The 21166-nt window shown below is 43.0% G+C and overlaps 1 protein-coding gene across 1 annotated transcript in view; it reads left to right on the top strand.

Annotated features, from left to right (window-relative positions):
• The window catches only part of pstpip2 (proline-serine-threonine phosphatase interacting protein 2), a 144118-nt gene that overhangs the window by 86681 nt on the left and 36271 nt on the right, over positions 1 to 21166 (top strand). The window contains exon 9 of the mRNA XM_073042290.1: positions 15335 to 15414. Coding sequence (XP_072898391.1) covers positions 15335 to 15414 — 80 coding nt within the window. The remainder of the gene's footprint in view (positions 1 to 15334; positions 15415 to 21166) is intronic.

Here is a 21166-nt window from a genome sequence, read left to right as displayed (position 1 = left end):
CATTCCCGCAAAGAACCGAAGTCAGTGTGTAATTCCAGGTCAGGGTCTTCAAAAGAACCCTGAAAGGGAAAAATAAAGATATTAAAGCTGGAAATAGAGCTATTTCCAAAGATGCAAGCAAAGGGGTCACTGCTTAGTGCCATCATAACTCCACCTAGGTTAGTAGAGCTCATTACAATTAAACTAGCTTACGCTCAGTGGCACTTGTTGTCTCTGCAGATTTGATCAGGACATTAGGGCTTCTAATATTTCTCTGTCTTTCATTCGTTGGGGTTTTCTTCTGTTTTGTGGATGTCTGTGAAGAGTAAGAATTCCAGGTTGTATACAGACCGTTGAGGAAGTTTGGTGTGGGCCCCCAAATCCTAAGAACTTTCTACATCCCGAGCCATCCCAACCACAATCTATTCCAGCTGCTAATTTGAATCTATTCAAGAGAGAGTTAGATAGAGCTCTTATAGATAGCGGGGTCAAGGGATATGGGGAGAGGGCAGGAACGGGGTACTGATTGTGTATGATCAGCCATGATCACAGTGATTGGCGGTGCTGGCTAGAAGGGCCGAATGGCGTACTCCTGCACCTACTGTCTATTGTCTATTGCTACCATTCGGGAAGTGGTACCACAGCATAAGAGCAAGGACCAACAGGCTCCGGGACAGCTGCTTCCACCAGGCCATCAGACTGATGAACTCTATATTTGAGTGCACTTTATATTACATTGACTGTTCTATTTATTATAAATGACCGTGACTGCACATTGCACATTTAGACGGAGGCGTAAGGAAAAGACTTTTACTCGTATGTGAAGGATTTAAGTAATAAGTGAATTCAATTAATTGTGTGATATTAAGTGGAGCCATTGAGCATTGTAAGGTTTGCTGCAATTCAGATGCTGAAAATCTGAAATAAACACTCAACATTCAGAGGAGAGAGATGGAATGTGTTTCTTAGGGCTGAAGAGGGAGGGAGGCTGGGGGTGAGAAGTTGCGGTGTGTGTAGGGCAGTGGGATGAGAGGAGGAGGGTGGGGGTGCCCGTTGCAGGGAAGAAAGGATTGGGCCTCATGGTGAGAAGGAATTTGAAGCTGCAAGTTTGTGGAGGTAAGTGATAGGAGAGTGAGTGACAGTACTTCTCCCTATAGATGCTGCCTGGCCTGCTGCGATCCACCAGCATTTTGTGTGTGTGTGTTGCTTGAATTTCCAGCATCTGCAGATTTCCTCGTGGAGAGTGAGAGGAGTTTAGGGGTCAGTGGGAGTCTGGAGGACAGGTTAGGGAACGGTGAAGAGCACAGGTGAGAAGGGTTAGGGGGAGCTTGGGAGGCAGAGAGCAAAGAGGAGCCATCGATGCCTGAGCCCGCTCTTGTGTGCGTGTCCAGGTGGCTGTGATATGCACGGTACGGCCGCTTGTGTGGGTTAAAGTCAGTGCAGTAAGAGAATAGCTTCTACCCCAGAGCTGTGGCCTCCATCACACCACTCCCACAGAACAATGACTGAAACTGTGAGCGCAGACGTGCACACACAAGGACTCAAATACTTGCACTAACGGACTTTGTGCATTACTGTGATATTTTGGTGCTGCTGCAACTTATTTTCTGCTACTTAGCTATTTAATTCTGTTTTTCTATTAATATCTTGCTTCTGGTTTTTCTTCCACCGCTTTGTTTGATTGCCTGAGAGGAAGCCAAACAGAGTTTCATTGTACCGATGTATAATGACAATAAAGATCATTCAATTCAATTTAATCCTAGTGGTTTGGTGCTCACACCTCTAGGTTGAAATCTCACCGTGACGCTGCTGTGCAATGAGGTACTGCACGTGGGCAACTTTCACTCGTCAGTAAGAATCAGGAGTATCTGGACCCTCGTGGACAGCAGAGGCCCGAAGCCTCGGATTTCAGGCTCTCTCACAGTGACGTTACTGATCTGAATGATCTGTGGATGGCCAAAGACAGCAGCTCAAAGCCCCTGTTGAAGGATGCAGCTTCCTCTGGAAGTGCACACCAGAGAAGGAAACCGTTTCTGTGGGATTAATTTTGCCTTCATGACTGGAAAACCTGTACCTGTGCAGCATTGTTCTTGGCATGTTGAAATATTCAACCAATTTAGTCTTAACATAGAGCTGAGTAAGTGTGACAGAGCTACCGGTTCATTCTAAACTGAAATTAGTGGACTAGATTAATCGGCTTTTATGCCCCACCTTGGGAGCTTCAGGTATGACTAATGAAGACCCAGCAAAAATTCCCTGGTCTACATCACAGACTGATAATCCTGGTAACCTCAATACCTGGATCTGAAAATTGATTATTCTTTGAAAAGGTATGATTGACAAGGAGAACCAGTTCCAGTGTAGTTGACCTCCTGACAAAATGCTTTAAGGACGTTCTATCGGAGGGTCAAGAACAGGAACTTGGGACAACATCCCTGCACATTGACACCTGCTCAAGCAAGAGGCAAAACTATCCACATCACCTGTGCAAAGTTCTTCTAAGAATTCCTTTGAATGCTATAAATGACTGTTAGACGTGATTTCCACTGAGTGTCAGATTTGCTTGTTTGTCAATCTTTGCTTGTGTATAGTTTTTCATAAATTCTATTTTCCTGTAAATTAATCTCAAGGTCATATATGGTAACGTGTATGTAGTTTGACAATAACCTTACTATGAATTTTGTCTTGGCCAGCTCTGTTCCATTGTTCTGTGCACGCCACTTGTTTGATAAGAAACACGTATCCATTTCTCATTGGGCACAACTTTCCTCAAGGGTAACACGGGCTTTATTTAGACCAGGGCTGAACAGTTAGTTCTCCTTTCTTTCCATAGGATTTGAGCAATCTTCTTCACTTCCATTTTTCAAATAAATCAGTTCACTTCCTCTTGCTGTGCTGTGAAGTGGGCAGACACATCAGGGACTTTTAAGAAACTCCTAGACAGGCACATAGATGATTGAAAAAATGGAGAGCTATGTGAGAGGGAAGAGTTAGATTGAGCTTAGATAGGTTAAAAAGTCAGTACAACATTGTGGGCCAAAGGGTCTGTACACTACTGATACGTTCTATGACACACATAGAGTCAGAGAAAGCTACAGCTCAGACTGTGCTAAACTATTCATCTGCCTACTGTCATTGAGCCCGCACCTGGCCCATATCCCTCCCTGTCCACTTCCCTATCCAAATTTCTCTAAAGAGCTGAAATTGAACCTGTATCCACCACTTCTGCTGGCAGCTCATTCCACACTCCCACTGTCCTCTGAGTGAAGAAGTCTCCCCTCGCGTTCCCCTTAAACATTTCACCTTTCATCCTTAACCCATGATCTCTAGTCACATACCCAACCTTAGTGGAAAGAGCCTGTTTGTATCTTGTCTTGACCAGCTCTATTCCATTGTTTGTACATGTCATGTATTTGGTAAGTCCACTTATCAGGACCAGGGCTGAACAGTTAGTTCTCCTTTCTGTCCATAATTTTGTATACCTTTATTAAATTTGGACACTTTCAAGTCCACTATTGAATTGAAACCTAATCTTCCAACTTTGGTAAGGCCTTTGACAAGGTTCCACACGGCAGGTTAGTTAGGAAGGTTCAATCATTAGGTATTAATATTGAAGTAGTAAAATGGATTCAACAGTGGCTGGATGGGAGATGCCAGAGAGTAGTGGTGGATAACTGTTTGTCAGGTTGGAGGCCGGTGACTAGTGGTGTGCCTCAGGGATCTGTACTGGGTCCAATGTTGTTTGTCATATACTTTAATGATCTGGATGATGGGGTGGTAAATTGGATTAGTAAGTATGCAGATGATACTAAGATAGGTGGCGTTGTGGATAATGAAGTAGGTTTTCAAAGCTTACAGAGAGATTTAGGCCAATTAGAAGAGTGGGCTGAACGATGGCAGATGGAGTTTAATGCTGATAAGTGTGAGGTGCTCCATTTTAGTAGGAATAATCAAAATAGGACATACATGGTAAATGGTAGGGCATTGAAGAATGCAGTAGAACAGAGTGATCTAGGAATAATGGTGCATAGCTCCCTGAAGGTGGAATCTCATGTGGATAGAGTGGTGAAGAAAGCTTTTGGTATGCTGGCCTTTATAAATCAGAGCATTGAGTGTAGGAGTTGGGATGTTATGTTAAAATTGTACAAGGCATTGGTGAGGCCAAATTTGGAGTATTGTGTATAGTTCTGGTCACCGAATTATAGGAAAGATGTCAACAAAATGGAGAGAGTACAGAGATTTACTAGAATGTTACCTGGGTTTCAACACCTAAGTTACAGAGAAAGGTTGAACAAGTTAGGTCTTTATTCTTTGGAGCGTAGAAGGTTGAGGGGGGACTTGATAGAGGTATTTAAAATTATGAGGGGGATAGATAGAGTTGACATGGATAGGCTTTTTCCATTGAGAGTAGGGGAGATTCAAACAAGAGGACATGAGTTAAGAGTTAGGGGGCAAAAGTTTAGGTAACACGAGGGGGAATTTCTTTACTCAGAGTGTGGTAGCTGGATTTCCCTGGTAACTTCCTCGAAAAGCTCTATAAGATTGGTTAGACGTGACCTACCATGCACAAAGACATGCTGACTATCCTTAATCAGTCCATGTCTATCTGAATACTTGTATATCCAGTCACCTAGAGTACATTCCAATAACTTTTTCAGGTTAGTTGGTCATTGTGAATTGTCCTGTGATTAGGCTAGCGTTAAATAGGTAGTCTGATGGCCTGTTCCATTCAGTATCTCTAAGTAAATAAATATTTTGGACGTGAATGTACACAACACAATTGGCAAGCTTGATGGTGATACTAAATCAGGGAGTTTTGTTGGTAGTGAAGTAGGTTATAATAAATTGCAAAGATGTGTTGATCAGTTGTGAAGATTGAGGAATGGCAAATAGATTTTAACTTCGATAAATGTGACGTGATGTATTTTAGACGGTTGAACCAGGGCAGGGCTTGTACAGTGAATACCGGGGCACTGTCAAGTGTTGTGGAACAGGGGGATCTGGGAGTACAAGTGCAGGGTTCGCTGAAAGCAACCGCACAAGTAGGCTGAGTGGTGAAGAAGATGTTTCACATGGTTATACTGGTGAGACTGCACTTGGTGTATTGTGTGCAGTTCTGGTCACCCTGTAGAAGGAAAGACATTGTCGAGCTGGAGAGGGTGCAGAAGAGATGTACGAGAATACTGCCTGGAATGGAGGGCCCGAGTTGTAAGGAAAGGTTGGCCATGCTGGATTTTGATTCCTGGAAGCGCAGGAGAATGAGGGTTATGGATAAAGTGGACAGTCATATCATTTTTTCCCAGGTTAGGGAGTCCAGAACTGGAGGGCACAAGTTGATAGGGGAGAGATTTAAAAGAGACCTGACTGGTAACTCATTTACACGGAGAGTAGTGAGCACCTAGAAAGAGCAGGCTGAGGAGGTGGTTGAGGCAGGCACAAATGCAACATGGACAAGGCAATTGGAAAGGTATGTGGAGGGTACTGGGCCGAAAGCCAGCCACTGAGACTAGCAAAGGTGCTGTGGTTGGCATGGACCAGAGTGACGATTACTTGGGCTTATGAGCAGAGTGCCAGAAAGGTGGCTACTTTGTCCAGAATGGTAGGTACTGTGTTTCTTGATTGATGGATCTGTATTCATGCAGACCAAAAGAAGAATATCATCACAGATGGAAATGCCTTGGGAGTTGGGAGGTGAGTCACTCGCTACAGGATACACAACCGTACACCTTCTATTGAGCTAACAATCGTGTGGTGGATGTCCAGTTGGCTTTCTGGTGATTGGTGACCTCAGGATGTTGGTGATAGGATATTCAGTGCCACCGAATACCAAATGTAAGTAGTCAGACTCTTAGATATTGGCTGTCACCTATCTGGAGCAAATCTTATGTGCCACTTATCAGCACTTGCCTCGATGATGTCCAGCTAGCAAAGTGATGCACCATCAATAACTCTCGGAGATGGGAGGCAAAAGATAGGCTTTTATTAGCTGCAAACGTGACCACAACATCTTGGAGACTGAGGGAGGAGCAGTGCCTCCAATCGCCTTTATATGGGGGTCTGTGGGAGGAGCCACAAGAGCAGTCAGCGGGGGGGGGCGTGTCCAGACAGGTATACACGTAATTTACCACACAAAGGCTGCGTAATATTTGAGGTGTTGCAAGACTGTTTTGTGCTCTGTGTTCCTGAGCATCATTATCACTGAGGACCTAACCTGGTCACAACATATCGATGCAGGTATAGAGAAAGCAAGAGGAAAATTGGATCAGCCATGATGAAATGGCGGATCAGCCTAGATGGGCCAAATGGCCTAATTCTGCTCCTATATCTTGTGGTCTGAGACAGCATCTATATTTCATCAGGAGATTTGGTGTGTTACCTAAAACACTTCAAAACTTCTACAGATGTACCATGGAGAGCATTCTGACTACTGCACAAGATCAAAGTAAGCTGCAGGAAGTTATAAAATTAGTCAGCTCCATCATGGGTACTCCTCCAGAATATCCAAGACATTTTAAAGGAGCAGTGCCTCAGAAATGTGGCATCCATCATTAAGGACCTCCATCACCCAGGCCATGCCCTCTTCTTCTTGTCACCATCAGGAAGGAGGTACAGGAGCCTGAAGGCGCACACTCAGCGGGTCAGGAACAGCTTCTTCCCCTCTACAATCTGACTCTAAATGGGCATTGAACCCATGAACACTATGTCACTACTTTTTTATTTCTGTTTCTGCCCTACTGATTTTAATCGAACTATTTAATGTACATGTACTTACTGTAATTCAGTTTTTATTTCTATATCTATCATGTATTTCATTGGACTGCTGCTGCAAAGTTAACAAATTTCACGACACATGCCAATGATATTAAACCTGACTCTGATTTAGTTCTCCACTTCCTGCAAAGTACCAAAGGTAGATTTATTGGCGTTGTAAAAGGGGGTGTGACTTTTATTTTATATAGAGGAGCAGATAATAACCTGATTGTGCCAGAACAGTAAATCAGAAAGTAGAGACTTGAAGTTCAAACCCAGAGCTGTTGACTTATGAAAATGAACATTACTTTGTTTGGAGTTTTTATTATAGGAAACCTACCACACAATACAGGCCCTTCGGCCCACAAAGCTGTGCCGAACATGTCCTTACCTTAGAAATTACCTAGGGTTACCCATAGCCCTCTGTTTTTCTGAGCTCCATAAATCAGATTAGACATTAATAATGTATGTTAAAACCTTGAGCTCACGTTGTCTGTTCTGTGGTTTTGGGTGGGTGTAAACCAGGCAACGGACAAATGTGGGTTGTGTGTACAAGCTAATCCTCTTTGACAAAATATGCTAGCTATGTTTTGCTGGATTGACCTTAAAAGATAGGAAGGTTTACAGGAATAAATAACTATAAAGAGGATGGAAGAGAAATTTTAAAGTATCCTAATACATGACAGTTGTTTAGATGCAAACAATGTGACAGTCAAAACCGTATGAGGAAGGACTATGAAACTTTCCAATTAGCAGCAAAAATAAATGATTAGTTGGGAGAAAAAGATATTGTTAGAGAAGCAAGGTCAAATAAATATATCGATTATGATACTCCAGCAATTTATAACTGAAGAGCGGAAATGTAGGCTCCTTCCTCTTTGTACATATGCTCAGCTTTGTTAGTAACGTGTTTGTGTGTTTCCTTTTGACTGGTGTTAATTCACAAGTTTAGTTGTTCATTCGGCATCAGAATTGAGTATTGAATCTTTTTTCAAAAACAGAAGAGATGTATCAATAGGAATAGAGAACAAATCCTCTTTTATCCGGATGTACTTGGGCTGGTTTGGACACTTCAGATAACTTTGATTACATATTGATCATCGAACTTTGCTGATTTGCTTGGCTCCACGTCCAATTTTCCTTTGAATAGTTTTTACGTTCTCCCCATGACTGCATGGGTTTCCTCTGGGTTCCTCCCACATTACAAAGACCAAGTTGTGGGCATGCTATGTTGACACTGGAAGTGTGGCAATATTTGCACTACCCTCGGACTGTGTTGGTAGCTGATGCAAATGATATATTTTTCCATATGTTTCAATGTACATGTGAGAAATAAAGCTGATCTAAAAAGGATAACAATATCCAAACTTAGGAGTTATATCTTGTTTTCCTTAATGGATTCCTGAATCCGTTTTGTCTTAAGTGTACTGTTACGAACCCCGTAACTGGGTCACTTACCAGCAAAGATTGAGACGTCCGTTGAAGTCTGATGATACTATTTTAACAGTATTTATTAGTAAAAATACACAAAAATAATATCAATGCAAATATACAGATAATATACGTTGTCAATACTAAATCTAAAAGTGCGGGTATAATAATAATCAATAAGAAATAAGCTCTATCGTTGTCTAGGGGGTAATGTATTGTCCGATGGAAATATAAAGTTCACTCAGTTCATGCAGGCTGCAGCCGTTGGGGACCGCTGTGTTGCAATTATTGGAGAGAGGGAGAGATTTGGAGAAAAACTTGCCGGCTTTCCTTTATGATTTCGATCCGTCAGGAGTCTCGTTTTCGTGGCTGTTCACTTGTGGCCTCTCCTTTAGCTAAACCGTTCTTCTGTGGTGAGCTCGCCACCCCAGGCAAGGGAGGACGCACACGAGCCCCCACCGGCTTTCGCTATTAAACGCTGTCACGGGATTTCTAGCGTTTCTCCTGGTGCGTCTGAAAGGGTGTTCCCCAGACCCCTCTTTTATCCTTACTCACGGGGTCTCAGATGTCAATCAGGTTGGGATGATGCAATCCCTCAACCAGACCACTCTGATTGTCCCCTGAGGGGTTTCAATGAATAGTACAGTACTCAATACACAATTCCGTCTCCAAGAGACAATGGTCGTTATCAGTGGTTCCGTTCCACTGAGGTCAGGACACATTCCAAACCTTGTGTATTCTGAGTGTCTCTCTCTCTCTCATTTCCTGGGTCCCAGACCCGAATTAATAGCGATCTTGCGATTCTCAAAAAGGAGGGGGCGACTTTGTACCCTTCGGCCCCTCAGAGTTGCGTCACATTTGTAACACCCCCTTCCTTCTAGGATTTTTGCCACAGGTAAAAATTAATTAATATAGAGTCTTACAGGACTTCAGAATCTAACACAATACCAAAGAGTTTTTTTTTTCACTACAGAGTAATACAGTTATACATTCAATTCAGCATCTAAACAGTTAGTGATTACATTGTCACTTCCTTTAATATCTTAATATCTTGTACCTTAATAAAATTCTTGTAGCATCAGACTCCAATTTAATAACCACCTATTTTTATTACTTTTCTTCAGCAAACAAAAACTAAAGAGTTGTGATCTTAGCTTACGTGTATATTACAAAAGGTCATGCAAATACTAATCTTTATTTTACTTTCAAACTTAACAGTCAATCTTCCATGGGGTTGTCTTTATTAGTTACATGCTTTGTCGAAATCCCTTAAAACCGGATCCTGTTATTTAAAGTGGCATCCCGTCAACCCTCGCCCTTTTTCCAGTTAACTCCCACGTGGTTAGCTTGCGCACCAGTGTGGAATAGTCTTTTGCATCCTCCTTTCATAGGAGTTATTTTATCAACAATGTTTTCCAAACTTAGCCCATTTGCTGAATTTCCACACAATTCTTTATTTTTAAGCAAGTCGTTAGTTTTATCTTCAGGACCCTTCATTCTATTGGTTTTCAGTTTAAGATCTGCAAGCGATCCCTCTTTGTCCAAACAGCATTTCAAATTCTGCCTCTTCACAGCACACTCTTGAATAACAATAGCGCGTGGGGCACCCTTACATTCCAAATCAATCTGTAATTGATTCGCAGGCACCGTGTTACCAAGCCATTGTCCCTTCAGCTTGGTTACTGCTTCTGACACCAATCCAGACTTTAAATTTTCTTCATTCAATTTAGGAACTACACTTTTCCCTTTCCTTTCAATAATAATATTCACCTCACCACCTTTTATCTCCTCACTAACTTTTAACACACCTTCGAACACAAACAACTGGGAATTCTCACTTCCCACTAGTACCAAGGTTAACCCTTTCTTCACTGAACCAAGTCCATCTGACCCACAAGGACTGCATTCCTTTTTAACTGAATCAAATACCTCAGACTTTTCCTGAGTTTCATTACTAGGTTCAGTACCACGTGCATCCACATCTTGAACACACTCAAATGGGACATCTGCCTCTTCCAGACTTTCAATACCCATCCACTTTTCAAATTCTAAGTTCCCCTGATCCTCCCAGTTACTCTCTGGGCAACTCCCTTCCGGAGTAAACTCAACCCTGCGGGCTGAAACAACCTCATCTGCCAACCCAGCAGACTCCTTCAAGGTAATGGCATCCTTTTCATCTAGGACTGCCCTCATTTCATTATCGGGAACACCTTTAAAATTTTCAACTTCTTCAAACAGTTCTGCCAAGCCAGACAGATCATCCATGTCCAACCCTGGACCTTCTAACAGCCTTATCTGTTTCTCATTTTTACTCCGTGCCTCTATGAATTTCCTCCTGGCTAAGGGTAGGTCTACCTCCTCTCCCTTACTCTCTTTCACCTCCCTATTCTCCGTTTTACCACCCTCTAACCCCTCTTGGTACAGGGTCGGTAAAAACGTCTCGGCCAAATCGATACTGGCCTGATTTAAACTGGTCTCTGTCTCAGCTGCCTTTCTCGACATGCTGCGAGTGGTCACGCATGCGGGAGGGATCTTGGAATCTAGGGGCGGGTCCTCAACACTTACAGGCTGGCTCGTTAGCTCCATGGCCGACCAAACGTCACCACCAGCTAAATCGTTACCCAAAAGGATGTCTACGTCAGTTCTCGGGAATTCTGATCGCACCCCTATTTCAACTGGTCCAGATACCAGCTCACAATTTATAATGATCCTATGCAAAGGCTCAGCTTCTGTCCCTTTTCCTATGCCTCTCAAAGCTACCTCTCCAGTCTCGGGACCAAAATCTAGTACCTTACTGCGAATCAATGACAGCTCAGCTCCAGTGTCTCTCCAGATCCGCACTGGAACTGGTATGTCTCCCTCTTTCACAGACACGGTTCCTTCTGAAATAAATTTCTCAGGCCCCTCTCGTATTCTATCTACCTGGGGCTTTCTCGTCGATTTACTGATCACCACAATACATCCTGTAGGGACTGCTGCTTTCCCTTTTCCTGTCTCCTTCCTCGGAGCAAGGCACTTAGATGCAATATGACCCACCTTTCTACAATTAAAACAGGTCAAGCCAGGACCCCTCCTGCCGTCTTGCCTTTCCTCCTCCTTATTTTTACCACTAGCTCCCGGCTGAATCTCTGCCTCAGCTGGTGGGCTTTCTCTACCGTTCCCACGGTCTTTCTGGTAACTCTTATTCGAGGAAAACTTTGTCTTGTGGGTTAGGGCATATTCATCTGCGAACCTAGCAAAGTCGGATATGGACTTATTCAACTTCTCGTTCAAATACATCCGGATATCATCCGAAACACAACCTTTAAATTCCTCAATCAGAATTAACTCCCTGAGATGCCGAAAATCTTCTTCCACCATTTCTGCTGCACACCAGCGATCCAAGAGCACACCCTTCTCATAGGCAAACTCTGCATACGTCTGATTCCACACTTTATTTAAATTTCTGAACTTTTGTCTACAGGCCTCCGGTACCAATTCATAGGCCTGAAGAATGGCCTCTTTTACTTTCTCATAATTCTCAGACTCCTCCTCCTCCATAGACAACGCCGCATATGCCCGTTGTGCCTTCCCTTTTAACACACTTTGTAATAACACCACCCACTGATCTCTGGGCCACTTCTTTTTTTTTCACATGGATTTGTAGAGAATTTATTCAGGAATTGAAATAAGTAATCATTTTTTGTATTTATTCCACATTAACATCAATACAGCAGAAAACATTACCCCACCACCCAAAAGGTAAAAAACCTCATTTGGAGAGATTTCTGGAGTTTTATCAATGTCATGATATTTTCCATATTGGTTTTTTTTATTAAACTTTTTTTATTGTGTTTTCAAGTAATTACAGAATAAAAGTGTATGAAAAAGAAAATGTATGTTATCTGGGCCACTTCTGACTCACTGCCACCTTTTCAAAATGCAAGAAATAACTCAACATCTGTCTCCTCGAACGGAGGTACTAACCTAAACTCCCTACTAACATTAAATCTCTCCTCTTGGTCTGGCCCTTGAGCTCTTCACTCTTGCCTGAACTTCTCCATGTCCAGCTCATGTTGCCTCTGTTTCTCCTTCTCCTCATACTCCCTCTCCTTTTCGGCTCTCTCCTTCTCTTTTTTGGCCCTTTCCTTCTCTTTTTCAGCTGCTTCCAGCTGTTTTAACTTAATTTCATTATCCCTCTGCTTCTCAGCTCTTTCATGCTCCCTCTTCACCTCTAACTCCTTTAGCTGGAGCTCATGCTCCCTTTGCTTTTCGGCTCTTTCTTTTTCCTTTTCGGCTCTTTCCTTCTCCTTTTCAGCTGCTTCCAGCTGTTTTAACTTAATTTCATGTTCCAACCTTAATTTTTCCTACTCTAACTGAGCCATCCCACTAGCTGATACCTTTTCAGGGATATTTTCCAATACCTCAGCCGAAAACACATTCTTCACAATATAATACTGAGTTATGGCCCTCCGCACCTCCCGCTTTTTCATGGACAACCTCACCTCTGCGAGATTTAGTCCTTTCGCAATATTTATCAAGTCCAACTTTGTGGCAGCCTCTAGCGCCTCCAGAGTCGGGTTTTCTATAAATTCGTCTACATCCATCTTTGCTGGTTTCCCGTCTGGTTACCCGCACAACCAGATCCAAGTTTGGACTTAAAAGCCCAATTTACTGGCCTCCCAATTTGGTATCAAATCTCGAGACGAGGCCCCACGTTGTTACGAACCCCGTAATTGGGTCACTTACCAGCAAAGATTGAGACGTCCGTTGAAGTCTGATGATACTATTTTGACAGTATTTATTAGTAAAAATACATAAAAATAATATCAATGCAAATATACAGATAATATACGTCGTCATTACTAAATCTAAAAGTGCGGGTATAATAATAATCAATAAGAAATAAGCTCTAACGTTGTCTAGGGGATAATGTATTGTCCGATGGAAATATAAAAGTCACTCAGTTCATTCAGGCTGCAGCCATTGGGGACCGCTGTGTTGCAATTATTGGAGAGAGAGAGAGAGAGAGAGAGAGAGAGAGAGAGATTTGGAGAAAAACTTGCCGGCTTTCCTTTATGATTTCGATCTGTCAGGAGTCTCGTTGTCGTGGCCGTTCACTTGTGGCCTCTCCTTTAGCTAAACTGTTCTTCCGTGGTGAGCTCGCCACCCCAGGCAAGGGAGGACGCACACGAGCCCCCACCGGCTTTCGCTATTAAACGCTGTCACGAGATTTCTAGCGTTTCTCCTGGTGCGTCTGAAGGGGTTGTTCCCCAGACCCCTCCTTTATCGTTACTCACGGGGTCTCAGATGTCAGTCAGGTTGGGATGATGCAATCCCTCAACCAGACCACTCTGGTTGTCCCCTGAGAGGTTTCAATGAATAGTACAGTACTCAATACACAATTCCGTCTCCAAGAGACAATGGCCGTTATCAGTGGTTCCGTTCCGCTGAGGCCAGGACACATTCCAAACCTTGTGTATTCTGAGTGTCTCTCTCTCTCTCATTTCCTGGGTCCCAGACCTGAATTAATAGCGATCTTGCGATTCTCAAAAAGGAGGGGGCGACTTTGTACCCTTCGGCCCCTCAGAGTTGCGTCACATTCGTAACAGTACTCACTAGGATTGCATCTCTCCTCACTGATCTGCACCGTTCATGTATCACTGGAGCAAAATAATTCAAAATTATTGTGCAAGGGGAAAGGATAACATAATAGCTAAACATATTTTACATATGGTTTATGTGTAGGCTGAATTCTTCACTTGCAAGCAAACATTAATTCATGCAGTGATTATGGTGGGTGAATTGGGTTGCAGAAAGTTAAGAGTTAGTGCTGGCAAACATTGGCCAACTGGTGGTGTCATGGCATCAGCTCCGGACGTCGAATCTGGCTGGCCCCTTGCATGCTTTCCATCCGTGTTGGGTTGAGTATCAGGCGAGCAACTTGGCCTCATTAAAAAAAAAACAGTCAAAACTGCTAAAGAAACAGCAAGGTTGTCTCCTGATGCACCAGAAGACACAGAAAGGAACAGCAACTGGCGGCAAACATTACTGATCATGAGGCGTATTGAACGGTGCATAAACCAGCCTTTTGAGTGTTTGCAGTGGAGCTAGTTTTATTTACATGTAACGCAGTGATTAAGATGTTTACTGTGATGCTGTAGGTATTTCATTTTAGCAGTTCTGTAAAAATAGTGTGTTCTGCTTTTAGGATGTTTTGGTTTCAGCTGAAAGACAAGGGGCTATGATGTTGAACTTAGGAACATTGTGTCAGCCAGCCAGGATGGCGGAATTGGGAGAAGGGAGCGGGGCGGAGAGAGGTTTGTGACAGACAGTGTGATCTGCGGGTGTTTTCTTGTGGGAACGGCGGAGAGGACAGGAGGGAAGATGGCTGAGGATGGAGAGGGGCATCCCCTGTTGCACAAGGTGCTTTGTGCAGACGGATTGCTCAAAGGAGGAAGGGCCAATACTTCCGAGAGAGAACCCGTTTGTTTGTGATGGATTTTGAGCGATGTTCGGAGTGTGGTGTGTGCTTTCACGCAAACCATGGGTTCAAAGCGTGAGTAAAAGACAACTTCAAGTTGGCCTCCAATGATGTGTGTGCTTAGACTGATATAACTGTAATGGGCCCTTTTATTTTTATCCCTTTTCTTTGTCCTGCTAACTCTTTGATAAAGCTGAAACTTGTAAATATACTTCCTTTATAATCTAATGCGATGTACAATTTGCTATTTCTTGATGACCGACAATTAGTATTTACAGTGCATTCACTCAAATGGAGGTTTTTTAAAATTGGAACATCAAGACATTCCTGTTTGGTTGAATCATTCCAGCCCTAGATGTCTGTGGTTTATGGAAGGTGGCTGTCTCGCTGCTGAGTCGCATGGTTGTTAGCAGGGCCAGCAACGAGCCAAGTTTCCATACAAGCCTAGTGAGGGGGGGATCATACATGTACTAAAGCCAGCCTTCAGCAAAGGTTCTGTATTCTGGAATTCCCTCTGTAAACTTCCCTGCCTCCCTCTCTCTGAAGTCCACTTCTTTGTCTAATGCCCCTGCAGCTCCTGGTCGTTACTTTTTTTATGATTGTGTGGAGCATTGTGGAGTTGAAGGGGGTGACAGGAAAATGTAATTGTTTTCCTGCGCCTCCACTCTTCACTTTGACTGAGGTTGAATATCTTGCTTTCTCTCTTCACAGATCGACTGTACCAGCAGAATATCTCCACTCTGGAGAAGATTCAGGAGGAGTGGCAGATGGAACACATCAAGACCTGCGAGGTAGGTTTGGTTGCACACGTTGGACGCCACTGAAAAGCCTACGATAGATCCTCCGCATGTCTTCAACTATTGCCAACCTTTTGTGATGTAGCTTTGTGTTGGTCTGAATCCTGGATCTTGAACCTCTCAGTCAGTATACAAGCACCTCCCTTAAGAATAGAGATGAGGAATTTTTTTAGCAAGAGGGTGGTGAATCTGTCCAATTCATCGCCACAGACTAGTGGTCGTCAACCACTGGGCCGCGGACTGGCACCGGGCTGCGAGGAAATGCTATGATTTGTTGGTATGAAACGATATGAGACAGCTGCACCTTTCCTCATTCCCTGTCACGCCCACTTTTGAACTTGAACGCATACGAGGTCATCATTCGCCTAAAAGCAGTGATACCCTCGCGCCAGGGATCACTGGTTGGCCTTGGGTAATCAGCTGCCTCGTGCGGCCGGCAGGAAGTGCCGATACTACTGGCCTGGAGCGCGGACAGATGGGTGCCGCCTCTGAACCGGTTTTGCACACCGAATGTTTGTGGGGAACCTGGTGCTAAAATATTCGCAGACAACCTAATTCGGGCTCAGGGTTTTGTAAGTAGCAGAGCAGCTACCTCGCTATGATCTACTGAAAGTCACCCCTCAAGCCAGACTTTTGTCAGCCGATGGATCCTACCTACCTATGGGGGGGATGGGCACTCGTCCTGTCACACTCCTCGCTCAGTCGGTCTGTCGTTCTCTCCGGACTGCGACCGGTGCGGCCCTGGTATGGGGACCTCCGGCCCTTACCTTGTCCTCTAACTGGTGTGTTGCAATGATTTTATATGTTCATACAAGGAAAATATGCACTGTGTGTTTAATATCCAAAAGTTACTTAAAATGCTATGATGTTATTGACTCATAAGTGAGTTATAATTGACTTATCACTATATTCATGCGAGGAAAATATGTGCTGTGTGTTTAATATTAAATTTGTTAGATAAACCCTATTAGAAATGAAATTGAGTGTGTTAGCCATTTATAAGTGACTTACGACCTATATTGCGGTCGTGATTAACAACTCCCCCCCCCCACCCCCCCACCCCCCGTCGGCTGGTCTGCAAGAATATTGTCAATATTAAACTGGTCTGCAGTGCAAAAAAGGTTGGTGACCTCTGCCACAGACAGCTGTGGAGGCCAAGTCATTGTGTATATTTAAAGACAGTGCTTCTCCTTATAGGTGCTACCTCGTCTGCTGTGTTCCACCAACATTTTGTGTGTGTTGTTTAAAGAGGATCTTGACAGGTTGCTGATTAGTAAGGGTGTCAATAAATCAGCCTTTTTGCAATTGTGGAGTAGACACAATAGACCAAATGGCCTAATTCTGCTCCTATTTTGTATGGTCTTATGGATCTGGATTGGTGTATACCGCCTTTCAGGATTATAATGCTTGGCAACGTGAGGGTTTAACTTGCCATTATTTCAAACAGGAAGCTGACTTCTGTTCGTTTCTCTGAATGTGGCTTGCTATTAAACATCACATTTGTTTCTATTTTTAAAAGTGTGTATTACTGGAAGCTTTCTTCCTGACAGTTGCATTTGCTCATGGGGGAAGTGGAGAGCAAGGAGGAAGTATGCTGCTGACTTTACAGATTCAATCAATTGTATCACTTGGCCTGCTTCATTCCCTGCTCCCTCCTTGTCCTACAGTCCTTGATCTATTTACTCCCCTCTGTTATTGCCTTCCCTTCTGACTCCCCTGCCTCAGCATCCTCTGACTCCCTCCATTTCATTTTATATTCCATTCCTGGTTCTTCCCCCCCCACCGTACTGCTCCTTCACCCCTTTCTGTTCTCCCTCCCTACCTGCTCCCTTTTGCTCTCATTCCCTCCTTTTATCCAATATCTCCCATTCATTCCCTTCCTTCACCCCCAATGTCTTCCTCTTATTTCCACTCACTATACCTTTGACTCCAAACCGATCCCTGCCAGTACAACCTGTGCTCAGGATGTACAGTAGTTGCCTCAGGATCTGTGGTGGTGGTGGTTGTTTCTAGCTCAGCAGTGACATCAGGAGGTCTTCTGAGGAATTACACCAGTTTGAAATCCACCGGAAGAAAAAGACATTAAAATGACAGATTACAACACACACAAAATGCTGGTGGAACACAGCCAGCCAGGCAACATCTATAGAGAAAAGCGCTGTCGACGTTTCGGGCCGAGACCCTTCGTCAGGACTAACCGAAAGGAAAGATGGTAAGAGATAGTAAAAGATAAAATGACAGATTTCCAGCTTTTACAACCAGTAAAAACTGGATTCACATACAGTGCTTGAAAAACTATTCTGCACCCACAGCCATTTGCACATTTTACTGTCTCATTTTCTAAATTTAAAATAAATTGAAGTAGGACTTTTGAGCTAAACTACAACACATCACGTCAAGTCAAAAGAAAAATTCCAAAACCTGTCAACAACTTGCTAGAAATTAAAAACCAAAATTGTGAGGCTGAAGAAGTATTTGTCCCCTTTGTATTTGCTGCACTAACTTTACCTTGCTAACTCACCCAATTTTTTGGTGTAGAAAATTAGAGGATCCCCTGTTTCCAATGAATTTGGAAGAATAAACACTTCCGTTCTCTGTGAGGTCCAATGGTATGGTAGATTTTCAACAGACCAAACCAAGATCAAGACAAAAGAGCATTCAAGACAAATCAGGGAAATGATAATAGAGAAACAACAGACTATCTCAAAGGCACTGAACATACCTCAGAGCTCAATGCAGTCCATTGTGGAAAAAGTGGAAACATTATGAGCACAGCAACACTGCCGGGGTCAGAGCACCCCACTGCGGAAATCAGTAACTGCAACTGGAGTTGAAATTCGTGGCTCCACAATCTCTTAAGATCTTGCATAAAAAGGGTAGTTATCAAAGAATGGCAAGGAAGGAAGCCCTGACTTTAAAAATAAAAGCACATCCTTGCCTGCAAAGGACTTTGCAAAGCGCCTCTTAAAAGATGCTGAAAAGATGTGGAAGAAGGACTTGTGGTCGGATGAGAGTAAAGTGGAACTTCTTGGCCTCAACATAGCAGTATGTGTGGGGTAAATCTAATACTGTGCCTCAGCCAGGTAACGTCATCCCTGCTGTAAAGTGTGGTGGAGGTAGCATCTTGCTGTGGGGATGCTTTTCAGCAGCAGAGACGGGAAATCTGGCCAGGATTGATGGGAAGGTGAATGCTGCTAAATATAGAGGGATCCTGGATAAAAACCTGCTCGCCTCTGCCAGAAAGTTTAAACTGGGGAGAAATTTGGTCTTTCAGCAGGACAATGACCCAAAGCACACTGTCAGAGCAACCAAGGAGTGGCTTCAAATGAAGAAAACTGATGTTTTCTCCCTATAATAGCCACAAGAGGTGGTTCAGCTAAATAGTGAACAAAGGGGGATGAATACATTTGAACTGCTGACATTTCAGTTTTTGAATTTTTAGTTGTTCATGCTTTACAATTTTCCCTGTTTTTTGGGCTCTACTGTGGGGGGGGGGGGGGGAGGAGAAAGGAGCATGTGATTCACAAATAAAAATTCTCTGTTAACTTGATCATAATTCCTGGTTGTAATACTCATTTACGTGAACAAAGGGGGCTGAATACTTTTACAAGGCACGCAGATTAGCATCTGAATTTATATACCCAAATATCCGGTTATAATGTTCTTTTCTCCAGAATATCAGTTCTGATAAAGGAGAGAGGCAGGCTAAGTAATTGCACAAGCAAAACACTGCAGATCAGTGAAAATCACTGTTTTCAAAAGAAAGTGGTATTACAGGTGCAGAGGAAATCAGTTGCTGATAATGTGCTCACAGGGAGTTAACTTGTTTATAATTATCAGTACTTATAATGGGAGTTCTGTAGAATTTTTCAGTCCTTTTTTAAGTTTCTCCTCCTGTTTTATTATGATTCCCAGCCTGAAACCTTTTATCACTCACAAGCAGGTGTTAGCCAGATGTTTAATTGCAGAGACGTTGCACCTGTCCTTGGTCTGTTCTGTGCTCAGTGTTTGCATGTCTCCACAGCCCAGTGAGGGTCACTTGAAGAAAGCTGGGAGCAGGATATTGCATTTTCTTTAGCATATTTTAGTGAATCTAACTACAGCAATCAGTACATTATCCTTGTGTTGCACAAATGCCATCACATAGTGCGAAGATTACAATACACTCCTGTCTTGTGTACGATGCAGTGAAGCTGGGAATTAGTTTTCAGATATCATAAATTACCCTGTGTCTAACATGCTATCTATATATTGTCCATTGATGAATATATAGATAGCGTGTTAGACACAGGGTAATTAATGATATCTGAAAACTGATTCCAAATTTTTCAAATCATCAATATGTAAAGGATTTATAAAGATTCTGGATTATTTCTTGAAATCATAATACGGAGAATTATGCACTGGAGAAGTTTTTTCCCTACTGCGGTCACTTTGCTGAACAGTTAACTGCCGGTTAACTGTCAGCTAACTATTACTTGGATTGCACTACCTGTATGTACAATTTATATTTTCATTTATATTTATCATTATTATTGTTATGAGCAGAGAGACAACATCTGCCGGAAGTAAATTCCTTGCATGTGCATAGGTACTTGGCGATTAAAGTCTGATTCTGATTCTGATTCTGAGATGTACTGTAAAGATTTTACTCATGTATGTGAAAGACGTAAGGATGGGGGGGGGGGGGGGGGGAGGGGAACCAGAGTGTAGGAACAGATGTATGGGAGAAGGAAGAAAAAGACAGTAAAGTTCTTTGTACTGTTAGAGATAAACAGAGAGGGAGAGGTGGAGAATTTCTTAAATGCATTTATTTTAATGCTAGGAGCATTGTAAGAAAGGTGGATGAGCTTAGAGCATGGATTGATACCTGGAAATATGATGTTGTAGCTATTAGTGAAACATGGTTGCAGGAGGGGTGTGATTGGCAACTAAATATTCCTGGATTTCGTTGCTTCAGGTGTGATAGAATCGGAGGGACAAGAGGGGGAGGTGTTGTGTTGCTTGTCAGAGAAAATGTTACAGCGGTGCTCTGGCAGGATAGATTAGAGGGCTCGTCTAGGGAGACTAGACGTGGAATTTGGGTGGAATTGAGGAATGAGAAAGGTGTAGTAACACTTATAGGGGTGTATTATAGACCACCTAAGGGGAGCGAGAATTGGAGGAGCAAATTTGCAAGGAGATAGCAGATATTTGTAGTAAGCACAGGGTTGTGATTGTGGGAAATTTAAATTTTCGACACATAGACTGGGAAGCCCATTCTGTAAAAGGGCTGGATGGTTTGGAGTTTGTAAAATGTGTGCAGGATAGTTTTTTGCAGCAATACATAGAGGTACCGACTAGAGAAGGGGCAGTGTTGGATCTTCTGTTAGGGAATGAAATAGGTCAAGTGATGGAGGTATGTGTTGGGGAGCTCTTTGGGTCCAGTGATCACAATGCCATTAGTTTCAATCTAATTATGGAGAAGGATAGGACTGGAGCCAGGGTTGAGATTTTTGATTGGAGAAAGGATAACTTTGAGGAGATGCAAAAGGATTTAGAAGGAGTGGATTGGGACAATTTGTTTTATGGGAAGGATGTAATAGAGAAATGGAGGTCATTTAAAGGTGAAATTTTGAGGGTACAGAATCTTTATGTTCCTGTTAGGTTGAAAGGAAAGGTTAAAAGTTTGAGAGAGCCATGGTTTTGAAGGGATGTTGGAAAATTGGTTAGGAAAAAGAGAGATATCTACAATAACTATAGGCAG

The sequence above is a fragment of the Hemitrygon akajei genome, chromosome 4 (assembly GCF_048418815.1).
Source record: "Hemitrygon akajei chromosome 4, sHemAka1.3, whole genome shotgun sequence".
Taxonomy (NCBI): Eukaryota; Metazoa; Chordata; class Chondrichthyes; order Myliobatiformes; family Dasyatidae; genus Hemitrygon; species Hemitrygon akajei.
The sequence above is the reverse complement of the archived record's forward strand: the minus strand, read 5'-3'. Positions and strand labels throughout refer to the sequence as shown.